This window comes from Teleopsis dalmanni, chromosome 1 (assembly GCF_002237135.1).
Source record: "Teleopsis dalmanni isolate 2A chromosome 1, ASM223713v2, whole genome shotgun sequence".
In the NCBI taxonomy this organism is placed as follows: domain Eukaryota; kingdom Metazoa; phylum Arthropoda; class Insecta; order Diptera; family Diopsidae; genus Teleopsis; species Teleopsis dalmanni.
The window spans coordinates 15,781,284-15,802,292 of NC_051846.1; the positions used below are offsets into that span (position 1 = coordinate 15,781,284).

General features: G+C 32.6%; 2 protein-coding genes across 2 annotated transcripts; one reads left to right on the forward strand and one right to left on the reverse strand.

The window, feature by feature from the left end:
- Positions 1 to 3,717: 3,717 nt before the first annotated feature.
- On the reverse strand, positions 3,718 to 6,613 carry LOC119670036 (phosrestin-1). The gene is made up of 3 exons (XM_038080138.1): positions 5,662 to 6,613; positions 4,035 to 4,229; positions 3,718 to 3,960 (listed from the first exon to the last, which is right to left on the reverse strand). The coding sequence occupies exons 1-3, from the start codon at positions 6,515 to 6,517 to the stop codon at positions 3,806 to 3,808; spliced, it is 1,206 nt and encodes a 401-aa protein (XP_037936066.1). The 5' UTR covers positions 6,518 to 6,613; the 3' UTR covers positions 3,718 to 3,805.
- A 5,211-nt stretch (positions 6,614 to 11,824) lies between these two features.
- LOC119670037 (peroxisomal targeting signal 2 receptor) lies at positions 11,825 to 13,151 on the forward strand. Its single transcript, XM_038080139.1, has 2 exons — positions 11,825 to 12,660; positions 12,718 to 13,151. The coding sequence occupies exons 1-2, from the start codon at positions 11,825 to 11,827 to the stop codon at positions 12,878 to 12,880; spliced, it is 999 nt and encodes a 332-aa protein (XP_037936067.1). The 3' UTR covers positions 12,881 to 13,151.
- The last annotated feature ends 7,858 nt before the right edge of the window (positions 13,152 to 21,009 follow it).

The following is a 21,009-nucleotide window of genomic DNA, read 5'->3' on the forward strand; positions in this document are numbered from 1 at the left end:
TTCAGTGTTGCTTCCTTCAACTCAGTCAATAGTGCATGAAATTGTTACTTGTTCCCATTGGCATTTCATGAGAAAATTAGTGCACAAAAGCAAAAACTGCGACAAAATGAAGAGGAAACAAACTGAATTGTGTAACAAAGTCATTTGTATCAGTATCTGAGGCAGTGAACGATTTTAGGGTCAAAGCAAAGTGATTCAAATGGAATAATTCACTTAAAACCATAAGATATAAGAAAAAAACATTAGCTAGACAGGTTTCATTTCGAACTCTTCTTTAACTAAGTGATGTGCGAAATAATTATAGTTTATTAACATCAAATTTTTAATCATAATCAGATATTTGATATGTTAATAATAATATTGTAGTATTTGTCCTATACTCTTTCATATGCTAGAGCTAATACCGATAGTTATTTTAGAGGTTTTTATCATTTAATTGAAATTTATTTTTAACATATAGCTATAAAATATTGCAGTTGTTAAACACTTTCATTAACAACATTACTATGATATATCTCATACCTTCAATAGCCATGTATCGAATAAAATTATTTAGATGTTATCGTTAAATACTTTGTAAGGTATACTTAGTGTTGTAATATAACAGAAATGAAAAACAAACGACCAATTTTATCACTACGAAACTGTTTTAGCTTTGGTGACCTGTGTCTTTAAGCTGTCTGACCTACTAAATAGTTCTGCGTCTTTTCAGTTGGTCAAACTATCAGAGTAGTGGACTGCGATTTTGAAATAGTATAATCCTATAATCTAATAACTGATAAAAATATTAATGAAGATATAGGCATGCGGAGGCTTAAGCCCATCAAAACTTAGCACAGTCATCAAAACTCTTTATACTCAGAAATCTTACCATAACATTTAAACTACTACTGTATAAGACAAATACCACCGCGAGAAAACGAACTAAAACAGTTCCAAGATAAGGTATGCCTGTTGTAAAAGGCAACTTAAATCCAGTAGGCACCACCCAACACTATTTGAAGAATAAACAGTAGTGAGTGAGTTATACTTTTGGCACCCGAACGAAGGTGGAAATCTGGTACTATCCTGGCCAATTGTGGTTGGCCCTTTAAATAGGAATATCGTGGTAGCTGCGGTTAAAATACAAAGTTACGCAGGTAGAATGATTGTATCCATTACCTTCAATGCGTATAGAGTTTCATTTTCTAACGTGGTGATGTGCCTCATAGAACAGCAGAAGTATTAGATAGGACTCGCACCGAAGGAGAAAACTATAGCCAATCGTATAGTCTTTTGACCTCATATGTAACAAAACACGATTCCAGATATGGTATAATCACGATCTACTTTGAAGCAGCCGAATTGTAATCAATGGAGAGACTTGTTGAATGAGGTCAAGACTGGATTCCGGTTATAGGTCTAATGATGATGATATATTTGACTATTGATACCTTAAGCTATTTACGTTGTACTATATATGGTTTTAAGAATATGTGTATATTGTTTACTTTACACGTAATTTAAAATTACTATTATAATTTGTAAAATTATTATATAATATTGTATATGATATGATGTATATTTTATTATACATTTAGGTATATATTTTATTAAAAAGAAACAAATTTTATAATTGTTATGTTTTGTGTTATATTTCATATGCTATTTGTTAAATACAGAATGGAAAATTCTGAATATTGCTAATCAATAAAATTGATATACTAAGAAAGTATAGGGTATAAAATAACAAAGCGATAAACCGTACCTACAGTGTAAAAATAGTGACGACTACGACGCTTGAAGGGGTGTTTAATTTGATTGATCAACTCACAATCGGTATTGGTGGAGAGATTTGTAGAGGAAGACTTTAACTGAGTATCGGTACTATTGTCCAAAGATTCTGTTGTATTATAAGACTCTACTGTTCACTTCTTGTAAGAAGAAATATTTTAACTTGCGAAAGATAATTACATATTATATATATATCGAAATAAAACTTATATTAATTTCTTGCTGAAGCTTTAAAGATACGTAAAAGACGTGCTTTCATTTGTGAGTGTATCTGCTACCAATCAATCACAACACCTTTGGTTCAGGAACTTTGAATGTAGATTCGTTTTAAATTAGATTTCCAAAGAATTAATAATAAAAAGCCATTAAAAAACAAAGACGGTTTTAAAATTAATAATTTTAGTGGTTGATCTTGTTTAGTGAATGATGTTTAGTGAATGTAAATTACGTTGTACGGATCTTCGTGCGGAACTTCACTTATTGTATCAAAAGCGTTGCATGTTATAAGTATATTAAATCCTAGATATGGATACATTAACATAAACAGATAATATATAAAGGATTATTATTGAAGGTATTAATAAAGAAATATTAATATCTTTGTATGTATTGTGTCACTTATATAATTTTGTAGATATTTCACCAAAAAAAAATACAAAAAAAAACAGTTTATGCACTCCATTTTTTTAATCTATTTTCGTATCCATTCAACTTTAATTGATTTCTTTATATTTTTGGGTTAAAAATTCGCCCTTTTTGGTAGTTTTTTATTCTTTTTTATTCTATTTTTAGCACCATATATATATATATTTATATATATTAAATGTAAACTGATCCTTGAACAATACATTGTTTCACAACTCTTTTATTCGGAACCGCGTTTATTGCTGGCTAAGGTTAGACTATTCTTCAAACTGTGAACCAGGTGTGCAAGAGGCGATTTTTGCAAATGCCTGAAAAATAATTACGCATTATGGAATAAAACTAATTTGCATAAGTAACGAACATTTCAACTCAATGACCTTAAGAAAACATATTCTGACAATACCTAGTAAATAAAATTCCAAATGGAATAAAACCGTTGAAGTTGGCACACATAAGATATTGTCTTTAATAAACCCTTTATATGTATTTTGCTTGAATATTAAATAAACTAAATTTATATAATATAAACTAGAGAAGTTTCCCCTTCAGATACACACTTCACTTCTCATACAAGCAACACGTATGTTATTCAGATATGTAAAATAGTAAGCAATCTTCTTGCTGATTGGTCTATCCGTCTTCACCACAAGCAGTTACCAACAATTACTCATTCTTTCCCGCCTAATGGTATCAAAGTTCATCGAGGGTTGAAAATTGAATACATATACATCTCACATACAGTCTCTGATCAGCAGAAAGTACGACCTATGCGCTTGTACATAGAATGTCTTTAAGAGAATTACTCGTATATACTTTACGTTAAATATCTATTGTATCTACCATTCAAAGAACTCACCCCATTTCAGCACGTATACGGAGGCATACGGAATATCTTTGCTGTTGGCAACTATCGAATGTAACTGATCATTCAACTTTTGCAGTTGAAGTGCAAAGCAACTAAAAATATCTGGAATTAATTTTCTATTACTTTAATAAATTTTTATAGTACATTTTCGTAAAAATACGTGATCATAGATTGAACGATCCTCACTTCATATTCGACTCAAAACTCGGTAAGTTTATTAAATAGCAGTGATTTTGTTAATTTTAATATATTTTTATTTGTTAACAACTTTTGTACTTCATACCATTTACACGTACAAATATTAAGCATAATTAATTAATAATTTAATAATACCATTTTGGTAAGAAATGTCCTTGCTAATCCTGCAACAATAATTCAGTGCTTTCATTTTCAAAATTTTGCAAAAATAAACTTGTAATTAAATTAACTCCTTATTTCACTAATCAAACATTTGGCTATGAGGAATAAAGTTCTTCGCATCCACTATGCCGTCACAGCTCCTATTAAACGGGTCGTTCTGACTTAATCCGTCATGTCCACATTGTTCATGCGCATCTTGGCGAAGTCTTCAAATACAATGTTATCATCATCATCCTGATAATAACCTTTGACATTGCGATGCTGTTCGATGGACTTCATTTTCTTCATGGCATTCGAGCGTTTCTTCTCAATGGTACCTGTAAGTTGAAAAGTGGGAGAGAAAGAGAGTGAGAGATAGATATGTGTAAATTTTGAAAATGCTCGAACTCACCTGGTGCAGGTTGCAATAGTTTGAAGGGTACATCTGTTTGCATCTCACCACCCAAAGTGCCACAGTTCAATTTAATACGCACAGAGTACGAAATGACAATACCACATGCGTCACCTGTTGATTTGCCTTCTTGTACTAGAGTCGAAGAGGCCAAATTGACGTCTTCGTCCTTTAAGTGACCATCCAATGCAATACCTGCGAAGAAAAGTTGTGTTATTGTTTCACTTACTAACGTCAGCAGGTGTTTATTGTTTCAAAGAAATTTAAAGTTAAAAGTGCTATTAAAAGAAAAATTTATTCAATGAGAAGTTGGAAACTAAAACCCAGTCAAGTGGAAACAAACACAGACAGCGAAAATGTGTCATAGATCAATTTGCTAGGACAGAGTTAAGAAGGAAAAAATATAATATACCATAAATATTAAACGTTAATAGTGGATATCTTATATACAGTGGTTGGTATCGAGTTTATGCTCAAACTATCATTATTATATTGTAAAAGGTTACTTTGATGTAGTTCTGTAATTTTATTAGTTCCATACTGACCTAAAGAAAACAAGTTTTAAAACTATTAAAATTCTGCTCCAGTTTAGCTGCATGGATGATTCACTAGAGAAATTTTGATCACAATAGACCTATTATATTCTATTGTATATAGGAGTTTATCTTGTCTTCCATGGGAAATCTATATTTATCTGTATCTGTAGAAGACTCAACTATTGAACTATTCAGACTTTCACTTTATGGAAGAAGCAGCAATTAAGTTTGTCTATTTGAATCGCGTCTCATAGCTGTTCTTATGCCTCAGATTACGTATATATATATATACCATATCTTGATGGTGGCGAAGATAGCATCATAGTAGAACCAACTTAACATAGTTTTTCTTAAAGTTCTATATACTATACGTACACTATTAGTACACAATAACTTTTATTTTTAATCATCAAATTATGCGGAATTTATTGTTAATATACTCTTACAAATAGCCACGATATTTATTAAAGTACCCGTACTTTCACGGAAATAATAATCTGCGTCGTAATCTACTACAAATATACTGCTGTAAAATTTAGTAATGTACTAATACCTAGACAGATTTGTTCAAATTAAATCCTAAACACTTTTTAAGTGTAGTTGCTGAGACCATACAGAACAATAGGTGAGGCTCAGTTCTAACCATTTCAACACAAATACCACTATATTGGCAAAATCAATGGAATAAATATTAACAGAAGACGGTTTAATTCAATGAAAGAGAGATAACACTTTTTCTTTTTTCCAAAAAGATAAAAGTAATCAAATTTTGTCATTTAAGCTCGAATCAGGTCAAGGTCGCCATGCAAAATGTAGTCTTTCCGTATTTCAACAGCTGTTGGATACTATTGGTTCAAGGAACACTTAGGATCCAAAGCATGTGATATAGATTTTGATAGATTTTTTATAATTTCCTTTTAAATATATTAAAGGAGATTATAATTTCAAGAAAGTGTGAATTAGTAGGAGAAATTTTTTTTAATCAAGAGAAAGTTGAATTCATTGAATTTCTGAATCACTTCGTTTCTATAAAATTCTTCCTCCAAAATTTATAAAAATAATTTATAAAAAACTGCAATTGCTGAACTTACCATGACGATCTTTATTGTTCGATGCCAATGGTATTAAATAGAATGTCTTTGTAAGATTTGCACCAGGTGTAATTGGACAACCTTCCTTAGTCTCCAACTGTGCTACATGCTTGCTGAATTGAGCATTGACCATTGTAATTTCAGTGTGTTGCACGATATAGCATTTGATGTTCTTAACGGCTTTCTTGGAGTTATTACTCACTTGCACAGTGACAGCTACCTTCTCTCCATGATAGTAAATCTCACGATCCAATGTAACTTCCAAACTGATTTTACCATTGGAGAAAGTGAAACCTTTGCTAACAAGTGAGCTAGGCAAGCGCTGGCCACGAGTTGGTGGCGCATATTGCAACTTCTTAATAACCAAACTGACCATGCTGCGCTTGTGTTGACGGTCATCTTCAGAATCAGCTACATAGGCACGAATGTTGTACTCAATGCCCAATGGCTTACCCATATCATCGCCTTCCTGTTGTAAAGTGACGGAGCTTGGCGAATTTGGTGGGAACTGGAAAGTGAATGGGTGTGCATTTTGTCCCAATTTGCGTACTAATTTTTCTTGCATTGGAGTCATTTCCATATTTGGATTGGTCATGGGTACAATTTGCTCACGGCATAACATGAGCTCCTTGGAAAATTTGACACCCATAACTTCATCCTCTTCGCGGCCATAACGATAGGTGGTAACGAGTTGACCGAAAACGCGACGACCTTTCAGATAATCGGGATCGACAACAATGACGCCGTCAATGGGATCACAATAATCCAAGTGATCAATGAAGTCGCGACGACCCAAATAGAAAACGACTTTGCCATTGGGTGTGGCTTTCTTGAAAACTTTCACCGATACAACCATTTTACTCGAAAATGCTATTTATTTTTTTTTTATTTAAATTGTTATTTCTTAAAATTATTTTCACTTGCAAGTCGCTGCACTTTTGGGGGCGAACTGTGCTCGTTTTGCTCGTGCCCACTTGCTTATATACTTTCAGTGCAACCTTTGCAAGGGTTTCATTTCACACTAAATGGATTTGCCTATTATGAGACTTGCTGTTTTTTTACTAAAATAATGCTTGTTTGGTGATTTGTATTGTTTTTGTTGTCTAACTGCTGAGCGGTTCTACAATCTGATAAGGCATTCATGATTTGCGTGATTTGAAGAAAATGCAGTTCTTTGAAAATATGAGTTATATTGTTACAATGAAAAGTGGAGTCATTGAGTAGAGTCAGAATAATACTATTTTCGGAAAAAGAAATAAGTTTCTTCTTCAAGAAGAAGAAACCTTGGGCTACCTAGGAACACATCCATGCAAAAGTCCGTGTAGTAAAAATGTTGCTTAGGAACGTTCTTCCTAACTACATTCTGTGTAGTACGAATATCATTTTTAAGATATGGATTAAAGCATTCTATTATTTTCTGATGGAAAGATAAAAACTATGAGAACTATTATTATTGATATGACACGAGCTTTTATGATGCGGATATAAACCTTTCTTCTGAGGGCTTGAACGAGTTTTATGATTTAAGGTAATTCACATTGTGGGATTTTACTTAAGGACTTGAGTAGTTAAGTATAACATCTATTTACATTTAATTAAAGTGTAGGCTATCAACAAGTCTGATAATATCTATACACTTTTGTGTAGCGTAGGTGTACCTACTTACTCGGATTAGGGGTTGCTTTTATTGTCATTTTCGCCTGTTTTTAACACGAATTAGTAATGTCAAGTTTTTCGTTAACGTCTCTAAAATCATTCTGCAACCTCAAGTAAGGTCAGGTTTCATGCTTATGTGTCCATTTTTCATTTCGTGCGTTTAAAGTCATCTTACACAATTCAGCAGAAGTGAAAATTAATTGACTTCGATATTAACTGCGTAATTGGCTTCTAATTGATTAAAGTATCTTCAAATTTTCTTATTAACATTCCTTAAAAAGAAAACTTTGTAGTATTCAGTCATTTTGATACGAATCTCTAATTAGGATATTCATTAGGGATTGTTAGTTATAAAATTTTTTTAAAGAAATTTAAAATCGCAATACATTTTTGTTGTATCTAAAGAAGATTTTGTTACTTACATTTTTATCAAGTAACGCAGGGAATCGATTTGATATTTATTTTTCTTGAATAAAACCAAGGGAGTTATCCAGTAAACCACTGTATCTGAACCCAAAAGAAAAACAGGTTAGATCCTACAACAGAAAGCCTACTGTGAATGGAATTTCTTAGTTTCCTAAATGAATCTATAAAGATCAAACCAAGAGAAAGAGAGAAAGTGCGAGAGAGAGAGAGAGTGTTAGAGTGCAATTGACGTATTGAATCTCTGATTCAGTGGACCTATGGTGACCACGTGTCGAATCAATTAACTTTTCTGCTTAAGTTGCTTATTTCATTTAATGCGATTCCTAACTAAAGAAATGCAGCTTTTCTATATCTAACTATTTCAAATATAAAGAAAACTTTAGTTCTTCTGTAAGCCTCTGCTTATATTTATCTTGACTACTGATCTTCCGTCATTGCTTGTCACTTTAGATATCGCTGCATGAAGTTCAGTTTTTAATACGATTTTTTTCTCATTCTGAAATTAAAATTTGATACATCCGCCAACATCCCTAGTTTACAGAATTCCATAGTAGAATGACTTAATCTGAACAGATCGAACCATTAGACAAAGAAGGGATCAATTACTCTTTTTTCTTCGTCTTCTCTTCTTCGTCTTTCCTTTCTCTCTAAAGTACATGACCAAAGTACATCTCCATGTCCTTTTAAGCTTTTCACTCAAATAGCTGCCGGTTAATTATATGAACCGATTTAAGGCTTACTTGCTGGAAATTATATATTATGTATAAGTTGGAGGATGGTTAATGTCGGGACTTACTGAATGATGTGTTACGTAGTAAATATAAGCAATTTATATATTTAAGTTCATTTTTAGCCTATTTTTTTCTGGAAGTCAATTTTGAAATGTTATTCCTGATAACAATAGAATTTACCATTTATTAGATATACTTTGACTAAGGAGTTCTTGTATCTGGGATCACATGTCAATGGTTGCTTAAGTAATCAAAATTACGCAAAATGTGAATATGTTTTAAAGTGAAACCATTTCAATTCTTTCGCTTTGTTTTTTATTTCTGGAACACAAAATTTCATGTCCGAAACATGAAACATTTTCCGACGTAAACGGCGTAACGTGGAAGCCCTACGAATGCCATTAAGAAAAACATTTTCATTACGTTGACGAGTTCTCCAAAATGTCAAGTCGTGAAATTGTTTCATAAATACTTTTCACCTAAGATATTTTCGCCTCTGAGTATTGATTTTTTTTCAAACTGACATACACAAGAAGTGATGAGAAGAATATGCAGTGGAATATGCAGTTATTAGTCATTTGTTTATTATTTTTGTTAATAATAAACTAAAAAACTTATGTTTACAATATTTTTAGAAAAAGAAAACAGAAGACCGTCATGAGCTGTCAGTACAATAGTGCTTTGTATGGTCAACCATACAACCATATATTTCAAAAAGTGCTAAGGTTAAATGTACTCGTTAAACTTTACAGTCGACACATGTCCTCTTAGTAGGTTACTTTCAGAAGATATTCATTTTTTCCCTCATTTGTTGGACATAGAACCGTAATATTTGCATTCAATGTACATATATAAAAGAAAAGTACCGGGATCTTTAAGTAATATTCGAAAAGTTTAATTAAAAAAAAACTCTTATTATTACTTACTTAATTATAATTAAATCAGATATTGACAATATTTTAATTGGACTTGATTGGTTGGCATTAGTGGCGACAAAGTTTCTTCTACTGTTTAATGTCATGAAAATCCAAACCCACCTATGTGATTCCTTCTTCAAAAGAGGAATAGAGAAGTGATATTTATCTGCTTTGTCACTGCCTAACACTCATTAAAACAAATCAATCGTCAGGCATGCTATCCGCATGACATTACAGATATTGCCTCCTTCATTAAAGCGAAGGAGGATATTTGCTTCCCATATATAAATATACATTTACATGTGTTGATAAATATGTATCACAATGCGTTCAACCATAAGACCTAAGTAAGCTGATTTTTCCCTCGAGATGAGCTGCCACGTATAGCTTAACTTAAATGGTTGTTAAATTAATGGAAGAGAGAATTTTTTTTGAGGTATATATGTGTCATAGGCACCTTAGTCGTAGACTTATATAGCGAAAGTTTTCTGTTTCGCCTTTTTCCTCTTTCCTTCCACAGTTTCTGCATATCTCATTGAAAGCGATACTCAATTTATTGACATAGATGCCCGGATCATTACCACGCATTTTGTCTCTACGACTTTGACTGTAAAGAGTGGAACTTTCATTTTTGAATTAAATATTGAAGTAGGTTTAGATTTTTCACAATTCATTATTACTTTTCATTTGAGTTCTACTGCTCTTATGAAATGACTATCAATTGGTTTTTGAGCACCTTTTAGTGAGATCTGTTCCTTTGCTGAGAATGTTTCTGATCCTTGTTTAGTTTGTTCATCTGCAATTTATTTTCCTTAATGTACTAAAGCCCAGATTAGGGATATTGTACACTGGTAACTCACTCACAGAGCTAGAATAGCAGATCTAATGTGAAAGGAAACTAGGTTTACTTTATTATTGCTAATGCAGCAATCAAATTAGAAAACAACAGTAAAAACTTCAATTTTCTGTGGCTTATGAGGCAATCCATTCCTGTTATGACTATTCCTATTAATCCATTCCTGTTATCTGCACTCATTGGAAATCTCATTCATCTAAACTAACCTAAGGATAATTTTCTTTCAAATATTTATATAGAAATCTTTATATATATATATATAGTTAGATGTTTAATATCAAGACATATTTGTTTTGAAAATCTTTTATGTTTGATAAATTTCTTTCCCACAATTCGAGATTTTCTTTATTTCACTTAAATATAATAATATCATTCAAATTTTTTTATTCTTTATTTTTATATTTTTAATATATTCTTATTTTTCATTTTGAACATTTATTCATATTAATTATTTATATTATATATATTTTTATTATATTCACATCTATTCATATTTAAGTATTTCTTTCATTGTTTCTTCTGTTCCATTTAATCGGCGTTCCTTATTGGCAATTCAATTTCACACATGTTGAGCAAATACTCAAACCTATTGTCGATAACACCGTGCATGTTGAACCACTCTGCTCAAAAGTATGCTTTATTCTTGAAATATATCTGTGCATAAGAATTCGAGTTCGTCAAATACGTTAACTTTCTCGAAGCATATTTTTGTGCGATAAGTAACAAAGTTTGTCAATTTTCAAAATTTGGGAAAAATGGAATTTTCAAAGAAAATATGATGAAATGAAGAAAAAAGAAATTCTTTTTGTAATTAATCTGGACCCACAAGTCTAATTCATATACTCTACTTACACTCAGTCTTAAAGAACGTTTTTACTACATTTTCATATGGATTTATAAAAAATTTTGCATAATGCAACAAATCTGTCAAGTTAAGAAAAATTGTTTAGATATAGCATTAAACAGTTCACTATCTTCAGTTAAGACAACTTGAATTAATTAAATTTGAATAATAATGAAGTCTAATTAAATGAGTTGGTTTTACAAGTAAGAAAATGAAGGAAATTCAAGTGAATAAATGCTTGCATCTAATATCAGGTTTAATACTCACCAAAACAGTTAGAAGTAGTAGCTATTAGTGTTATTGCTCTATTATGTACGACCAGTTGGTATTTGTGTCTTATATAGCAAAAGAATTCACAATAAACTGAATAGATTTCGATTGAGTGAATGTTTAAAATTAATACTCAATCTCATGTCTTTAATATAGGAAGTATTTAATGTTTCTCTTCCTGATATTCCTTTTTCGTTAGATATATTATACTACACAAAAGAATTAATTGTTAATACATAAATATGTAAGTAATAAATAATTTCGAAAATTTCGAATGAATGAATGCTTGGATCTTAAAGTTAAAATTAATAAGTGATTTGTATGTTAGTAATGACAATGGAATTAAACGAGAAAATAAGGTCACATAATTTGTATCGAAAATGAAGTTTAACAAAACTAAATTAATAAGTGTGTATATAATTAATTAAAAGTTATTATTTTATCATTACAGGTCATAAATAATATGAATTCATACACTACACCCGATCGACACGGTTACAGTGTAAGCTTCTCATTATTTGAGGCTAAGCATATGCTGTTGGCTACGTCACAGCTTTATGGATTGGCAGGTGGAGGCACACTATTTTTGCTAGAACAGTCAAACGACAACACGACTGGTAGCATAAGTGGCCTGAAAGAACTCGGTCGCTTAGAGTGGACAGATGGTCTTTTCGATGTTGCTTGGTGTCCATATGCAGACAACATAGCGGCCACTGCTTCTGGTGACGGTTCTTTACAAATATGGGGCGGTCTCGATGAAGAGAGCATATTGAAACCCACAGAAAAACCAATCATCTGCCTACAGGAACACAAAAATGAGGTGTATAGCATTGATTGGGGTGAGCAGTGGAATTACCACCAACTGCTCTCTGCCAGCTGGGATAGTACACTGAAATTGTGGGACTGTAATCGGCAGCACTCATTATCCACATTTACCGGTCACACCGACCTCATCTATAGTGCAAAATTCTCTCCACTCATTGGAAATCTCTTTGCTAGTGTAAGTACGGATGGATATTTGAACTTATGGAATTCTCTTGATTTTTCAGGTAAACCATTGATGAGCATACAAGCTGCGGACTCAAGCGCAAATGAACTGCTCTCTTTGGACTGGAGTTGCTATGATCGTAATACTCTAGTAAGTGGTGGCTCCGATGGTATTGTGCGCTGTTGGGACTTACGTAATATGCGACAACACGTCTTTGAACTACACTCTGGTGAATTGGCAGTACGTCGTTTGGCTTTCTCTCCACACACATCTACTGTCCTCGCAGCAGCCAATTATGATTTCACTACTAGGTAAGCAAATCATTTCTAGTGAGAGAGACTGTTAGCTAATGCTTTATTTTTTTACAGAATTTGGAATTATGGTAAGTCATTGGACGCTTTAGAAGTTAATGAACACCACTCCGAGTTCGTTTGTGGTTTGGATTGGAACATACATAAGCCTAATCAATTAGCGGACTGCGGTTGGGATGCAGTGGTTAATGTCTACACACCCACGTCACTCAAAGTTTGAGGCGAATCCGCACTCATCTGTATAATTGTGTAAATATTTTGTGATACTCGCTTTAAGTCGTAAGCGACTTCAATTATGTTTAAGGAAGCAGAACAAATGCAACGCTTAGCGGGCCCACTAATCAACGCATCTTCTCCGACTGGGTACATACAAATGCGCACTGGATAGGAACTGCACAAAAATGTGATGGCAAAGCTATTCAAAATGAAATTTCGAAAATGTGATAGAATAACAATAAACTTTAAGAGAAACTGCCTAATTATAGTTTGAATAAAAGCCTTAAGAAGAAAACGTTGGTCTTTCTCAATAATCCTAACTGGTAAGGTAGGTGCTTTATAGGTGAGGAGTACGATGTGAATATGTCATAACTTTTACTATTAAGAAAATAATTCTCTTGTGGAAAAAATGACTGTCTGGCGATTATTACATATAGGTAAACAGGCAAAGCTTACAGCCGGGATTATGATAGTTCCTTATCTCATAGTAAAATTAGGGCTTAAAGCAAGAGATCCAAACCGCGTCTTTAACACGCGGTTCCATGTACTTGCTGTACTGCAATCATAAAGTGTGCGATTAAAATACCGATAAGCGTTTTATAGTTCTTTCGACCAGTTGTAGGAATGATAATAAAAAATTTGGTGGTTTTTCATTATATGTTTTGTTGCACAAATTCATGAAATTTTTTCAGATAGTCAAGTCATGTTACGAGCGTTTCGCTGTTTCCAACATTTGTTTAGGTATCCGTATATATCGTGAAAGGAGCTAAGTTCCTTTCAGCGGATTATGAGGAAATTTATTGGGCAGTTAGTTGTTTCTTTATTGACTTGTCAGGTTCATTCACTTTTACTTAAACGGAAGATTACTGAATATTCTTTTTGAATCGGTATGGTCTCTACACCTATTATGGTGATTTTCTCGGTCTACCATATACGCAACGTTTTTAACTACGGGTCATTATTTATAATCAAGTATACGCCAATATGCAATGCAGTTACTACAACCTAAGTTGATCTAGTTGTTTCTTCTATGTAAGTAAGTTCCACTATTTTTCAAACAGTCTCTGCTTTAAATACATTCCAGAGATTCGAAATTTTATATGAATCTATTATGTCCAAACAAGTATTGCAGGCTCTAGCTTATACTCATATTTCAGAACCATCTGGATATATGATTATTAATGATTTGTTGGGCTTCGTTTTCGATAACTGTTTTAATTCTTTTTCTCGGATGCATAGTCGAAATCATAAAGACTGCATTGACTATGATATTTGCATTCATAGGGTAATGTTCGGAAGATCTTTCATGTAAATTGTTCGGTAATCCGTTGTTTTTCATATGAAGTTTTTTGATGGCTTATAATTGATTTTCTTTTTCAATACAGTTGACAATAGGTATATAAATAAAATATAATAATGTGGGACACACAATCCATATATAATTTCAGTGCATAAGAGTAATAGAGAGATTTCATTTTTTCAAAGTATTCTCTCATTTAGTATAAAACAGTGACTAGTAAATCGCCAGAAGATCGTGGAGTAATCAGGATATCAATTGTATGAGACTATTAAATATTTAAAAGAACCATGTCAAATTTTACTACATACATAACTAGCTAACATTTTTTAAGTTTATAGCTTAAAAAATTTCAAAAAAACATTTTCCCACAAAATTCGTGCCATGTGCAAATCCATGATCATCTACATCTCAGCTGCATAATTAAGGCAACCTTAACAAACTCGAGTTTAAAGACTGTCATTTGTAGTCCAAAACAAATGCATTTATCCTGTCTTATTGACATAACAAGAACAAAATATATGAGCTTAAAGCAGGACCGGATTCTTTGATGAATAACGAAGAATTTATTCCAGATAAATGACTCTCAACCCAAGACATACTGTGAATCAGAAAAATATTCAAGGACTAGTATTAATATCTTCCTATTAAATCATATTATTTACAAAATATTTTACATTACTATGAGTTGGTGGCGGTAGTGGCATCTCCTGCTCTAGAAGATTTTAGATAGATTCTATGGGCTAATGCTGTGATAATCATAATTATTTGAACTTTTGTCAAATTTCACGCAATCCGCTCTTGTTAGATCAACAGATTAAAGAACAAACAATCGAAAACTGTCAAAATTACCAACACCAACACCATTAATGATCCCAAAGCAGTTAAATTTAAATCTTGGAGCCTGTCATTTGTGCAGTGCGATTGTGTATTTGGTGAGTGGTGGAAAGTTGCTCTTGATTCCAGGAACTAACAAGTCATCAATTATCTGCTACGTGTTGCACTGATGAGGTGTTGAGAATTGGGAACTGAGGTGTTCAAATCAACACTACAAATAAGAAAGTCAAACATTCGCTGGTTGCTAAGATGCGATGATGATGTTTATCCGTATTACCGAAAAAGGATGCTATAATAACTGGCATAAGTGGCATAAGTAGAACGCCGAATGCAAACAAAAATAAATGAATTAACAAACCTGAGAGCAAAAAATTCATTACAACATTTTAAAAAATAAAAAAAATAGACACAGAGAATGGAACCATTTTCTAAGTAAACTTAAACCTTTTTGGCTGACAGGCAGGTTGCACTTAACACAATCTGGCAAACAAGGAAACAAGAAAACAAGGAAAGGTTATAATCTCCTAAATACGAATATCTTAAAAAACATGACACGACGTGTTTGGGAAGCAGTTGTCTCTCAAGCAATCACGGTTGGCGCGTCTAGAGTGTGAATCCAATGTTGTGTAGCTCTGGATTGGCAAATAAACTAAAGACAGTAATGAGCTTATAAGGACATCCTAAAGCTACAAATATAATTTCAGGCATTGGCAGGTAGTTGTTTGCCACGTTTCTTATTTCGTCAGAAGAAATCATAGTACTGTAGTATGAATTTGTATGTACGTATTCATATTTTTATTTGCAATGCCCAATCAAATCTCTAGATATCAAGTATAGCTATTTGTGTTACTAAAAATAAATATCAAAGAAGAAGAAATACTTTTGAAATTAAAAAGATTCTATCAGCCAATTTGTTTCATTCAACTGGAATCCATCAGGTTTACTAATCCATAACTTTTTATCGAGGATATATTATTCATAAGCTCATCTGCACTTATGGATACTGAAACCACACTGATAACTCCGTCATATGATTTGTTCCTTTGCTTTGGAGTAGACCACCTCATACTTTGCAAAAGTTAGATTGGTTTCCGTTCCCTTCGATAATTCATTAAATGCATTTTAAGAAAATGTCTCCTTTTTACTTGTTGGAATATCCTTTTTTCGACCGCTTTCGATTACTTGTTGAAACGAGCAAATCGACAAAAAATGTTTCTCAAGCCTGCTGAGTGCGTACCTCCTGCGTGGTTGTTGAGAAGGCGTATTGGTTTTTTGACAAAGGCTTACTCTCATTACAATTGGTCAAGTATTGGGTTTTTCAATAAATTATGGTAAATAAAAATCAATGTACTTTTGTACAATTTTCATGGAACACAATGATTTGCAATTTAAGTTTTTGTAATGTGAGGATATATTCGTATATCCTCAGGATAGATAGACTGAATAACTGTACAAATTGTAGGTAACATTATACAAAATTAAGAAGATTTCATTGAAATTTTCCTGATATGATCTTTCGATTGCGCAGTAAAAAAAAATGACAATGGCTTTATGGTTTTTATCGTCTCTTTTTCTATTAAGCAGGGAATTGGCTGCTTAATAGAAAATTGAAAGACATACGGATTCAAGTTAATGTAGAAATATTATTTTGAAGCAATCATTAACGAGAAATAAAAACTTTAATAGTATACTTTGTCTAACAGAATTGTAAAGATCAGTAACTTAATCAAGATTTTGTCAATGAAGGATGAATATATCAAAAAAATTTCGGACATAGTTGGGTGATGTTAAAAACTTGATTTAGTAGTACCAATGGTAATGAATGTTCGATTCACAGAGCTTTAAAGTTTTTGAAAGCCCATAGAAGACATCTTTATCTTTAGAAAAAAGGACGGTATTCTAGTATATATTTTTATTCTAACTTGAAAGTTTACTTAAACCTAAGCGAAAGTCATTGAAAGGAAGTGTTCATTTGGTCGTCCACAGCTTAAATTTGTCACTATTGAGTTCTTGACATTTAATATTGAGAAGAAAATTATAAAAATTTAGGCATGATTAAATGGTAACTAAAATATATACGAAACATGTTTGTCCTTAACTAATAGCAATACTTTGAAAATTTTAGATAAATCATACCTCATCTTATAAATCATTTTTTTTTTCACCAGTTTAATCGAAGCTGAAGTCCCGTTTTTCTCATACTTTATTTATTTCAAAAAATGAATAAACGCATAATCATTATTAGAATCCAAAGGTGTTGACAGTGAATAATGTCAGTCTGATAATGGATCTGACTATTGACAAAAAGTTGACTTCGAAACATCACATCAGAATGAAGAACGCTAATTGTATATACGCAAACTGAATCCGTTTCAATCTTTCCATAGATTGCTAATGATGGGTATATGGTGATATCCGAAACAGCGGCTTGGACAGCCCAAGGATTCCACTTGATAAATGATTTTAGAAATAAAAGTTTGTGAGAAGTGCAAACTTAAAACAAATACGTTAATTCTTGATATCCACTGAGTCCTGCTGAATTTCAGCTTTGTAGCCTAAGAGACTACAAAACTACTTTGCACCAGTTTAGGAAAACCCTAAACTGGCTGACCTCATTGATTATGGCACATAGAAAATTCTATCACCTCAAAAAGATAACTCTTGCTAAGAAAGACACTTGCAGACTATGTTTAGAAGAAAAGGAGACAGCGGTGCATATATTGTGCCAATATCCAGCATTGTCAAGCAGAAGGAAGACTGTCTTGAGACACCATGGGTTGGTGATGACTTGACAGGCAATCTCAAGCTAAATGAATAACTCACTAACGACATCCGACAATCGTAGAATGAACAAGAACCCAATTCGTTTCGTGGTCTACTACGGCTAATCCTTCACTTCAGTGGGGCCACTTGTTGGACGGTGCGCTGTCCCAACGTCCCACAATATATATTTCTATTAAGAAACATCTCGATAACTTGATATCTGTAGAGTGAAAGTGAAATATGGATTTTGTATTGGAATCAAAAATAGAGAAATTTTGAAAATAACTGAACTAAGAAAAACAAATCATGCTGAATATCAATTTTTAATAAATTTGCAGGGATCTTGAAAGTCATGAATATATCTATAACAATCTTCTTGGGATGAATTTTACATTATTTATTCATAAACGTCTGCATTTTTTGGACTCAATTAGCTTTGCGTGATTCAACAAAGTCGAAGTGCATAAAAAGGCATTAAGACACCGGAAAAAATCTTGGTTTTATTCAATTTTTTTATCATATATATATTCCTAAAATATATGCATGTATGTCGGTGAGGGGATGTATGTGAGTACAAATGTTTTTATAAAATTGTGACTATGCAGTTTTGTTCTGCTAAACGAAACGAATTAAGAGTCGCAGTCACACGCCTCAGTGCGGCAGCTTGGCTTCTGCAGCTTCCACGGCTTTGGCTTGTTCAACATATGCGGACATGGAGGCCGGCAGCCGACATTTGTATGTGATCATTTCCTTCAGCATTCAGTATTCAGCATTCAACAGTCATCAAATTGCAGTTCGGACTTTTGCTTTGTTTATAGACTTTAACTTTAACTTTTACCGACAAAACCTGAGCGGCGGCGCAACAACAACGAAACATTTAAAAATTTTAACAAAAACGCAAACGCTAAGGAATCGTAAGGCACAAAAAAAAAACAAAAAAACAAAAAAAAATATAAAGGAGCAGCAAAATGTACGGCAAAGATATTCAATACTTTTTGTGAGGAGCCCCAAGAAGGGAAGGATGATGTAGGAACGAGATTAAAAAGACGCGTGATCGCCATCAAAAATGCTCGTGGAAGCAATTTAAATTGCAGCGCGCATGCGGCGCGTGAATCGTTAAACCGAATTAAATCAAAATAAAAACAAAACGAAAACGAAAACGAAAAAACAATGTGAAAAGAATCACAAAAATTAAAATAAAAAATACTAACAAAACTCACATAAACAAAACGAGCCGCACCAAATTTATTCCTTCAAAATGTAGCAAAGATCAAAAAAAAAAAAACTTTGGCGTTGACGTTTTTCGAACAGGCAAGGCTGCAATGGGAGTTATCGACACACACACACACACACACACACATGTGTGTGTGGCTGTCATAATCAGCAGCCGGAATCACAGCAACAACATTCAAGGTTATTAGAATAATTAAGCAACACTTGCCCCATCTCCCGACTCCCATCTCCCATCTCCCATCTTCACAAATTTCAAAGTTTCAAAGCAGGAGAAGTTTTTATCAGAAGACATTTTTTGCGTTGCTTGGCATTTTGTGTGTATGCGTGTGTGGTAGTATTTTTGTGTTTGTGCGGTCATTCAAAATTTTACAAGGAATTTGAAGATCTCAATTGCACACACACATACATAAACAATATTACATACTGGGTGTTGTTCTTTTCAAATAAGCATTTTATTTTTTTTTATTTTTTAACAACAAAAATTGTTTTAAATAAATTTGATGTAAATTTGATACGTATTAGCATGAACTTAACATAAAACTTAGCGAATTGTGCAGCTGAATGGATGGAAAAACTTATAATTATCGTTTTATTAGTTTATTAGTTAGTTATCGTTTGATTGAAATATTCAATAAAATATAAAATTATTAATTTACATTAATGTACATTAATTTCTAATAAACTGTATTGTATACATATAATATAACTAATGTTGGCTTTTACTTACTTACTTAGTTGGCCATTAGAAACGTGAGTCGACTTTGACCGAGTCTAATAGCCTTTACCAGTCAGCCTGTTGAATGATTTACTGCTGCCAGTTGATAGTATCGAGTGACTTCATATCATTGGTCACCTGGTCCTTCTACGGCAGATGTGAACGTCCGCTACTATATTTTCCGTCTGCCAGTACCGTATCAAACACATTTCTAATCAAAGTATAGATTTTCATTCGTTGGACATGATTAAGTACAGTTCATCGTTAGATTTAATTTGTTACCCTTACGCCTATGTGTAAGGACCCATAGATCTTACGAAGAATTTTTCTCTTGAATGCTTCTAACACCTTCTCATATCTGTTGGTATTGCGTAAGCTTCTGCACCACACAGCAGGACAGGCATGATAATACCATAAGACTTATAGAGTGTGCTTTTTGTATGTCTCGAGAGGGCTGTATTTCTCCATCGCCTATTAGCCCAAACAAAGTTAACATAGTTTTTTGGAATATTTAAAGTCACAACATGGGTATTACTTTAATTCAAATTTTAAGCCAGAAAGGGATATCAAATTTTAAGTTCTTATTGTTTTATTTAAAATCAACAGTATTTGTTATTTGTAATTTTAATTTCTATAATAATATCTCGGCAATTGTAGCTAAAACAACTAAGGAAATGGAAAATGGAATGGACAAATCAACTTCAATCCCAATGCTTGAGAAATCTTTAATCAACAACAACAATTCAACAACAAACTTTTAAGAAGTAAATATTGTAGCAGTTGAAAAATCTGTCAGTGAACTGGAAAGTGATCACTTAGCGTATGTTTTAGACAACATTCGATTATAATACAGACTATGATTATAATATTTACTCCTATCGCATTGTTTTAAATATTTATTTGCATTGTTATCTCCTAACTTTCGTATGGATGTCCTCGGCGATTGCTGTTCCAATAGAAAAGTAAAATTAATTCAAACATATTGGAGAGCCGCAGCAAATCTAGAGGACACAACTAATATTATGAGAAGTTTAAATATTTTAATAACAATAATATTATTTATTACATTTTTATATTAAATTTGATTTAATGCACTTGTAAATAGTTCAGTTCGAGACGAACATTTTGTGCTTTTATCACAAATATTTGAAAGTACACGTTCACACCCTGTATACGCTATAATACAAATTTTATTTAAGTGTAAATTGGATTGCATTGGTTATTTGATGAACTTTTAATTTTATTGCCAATAATTTGCACCTTTGATTGCACACATCAAATTTCGTTG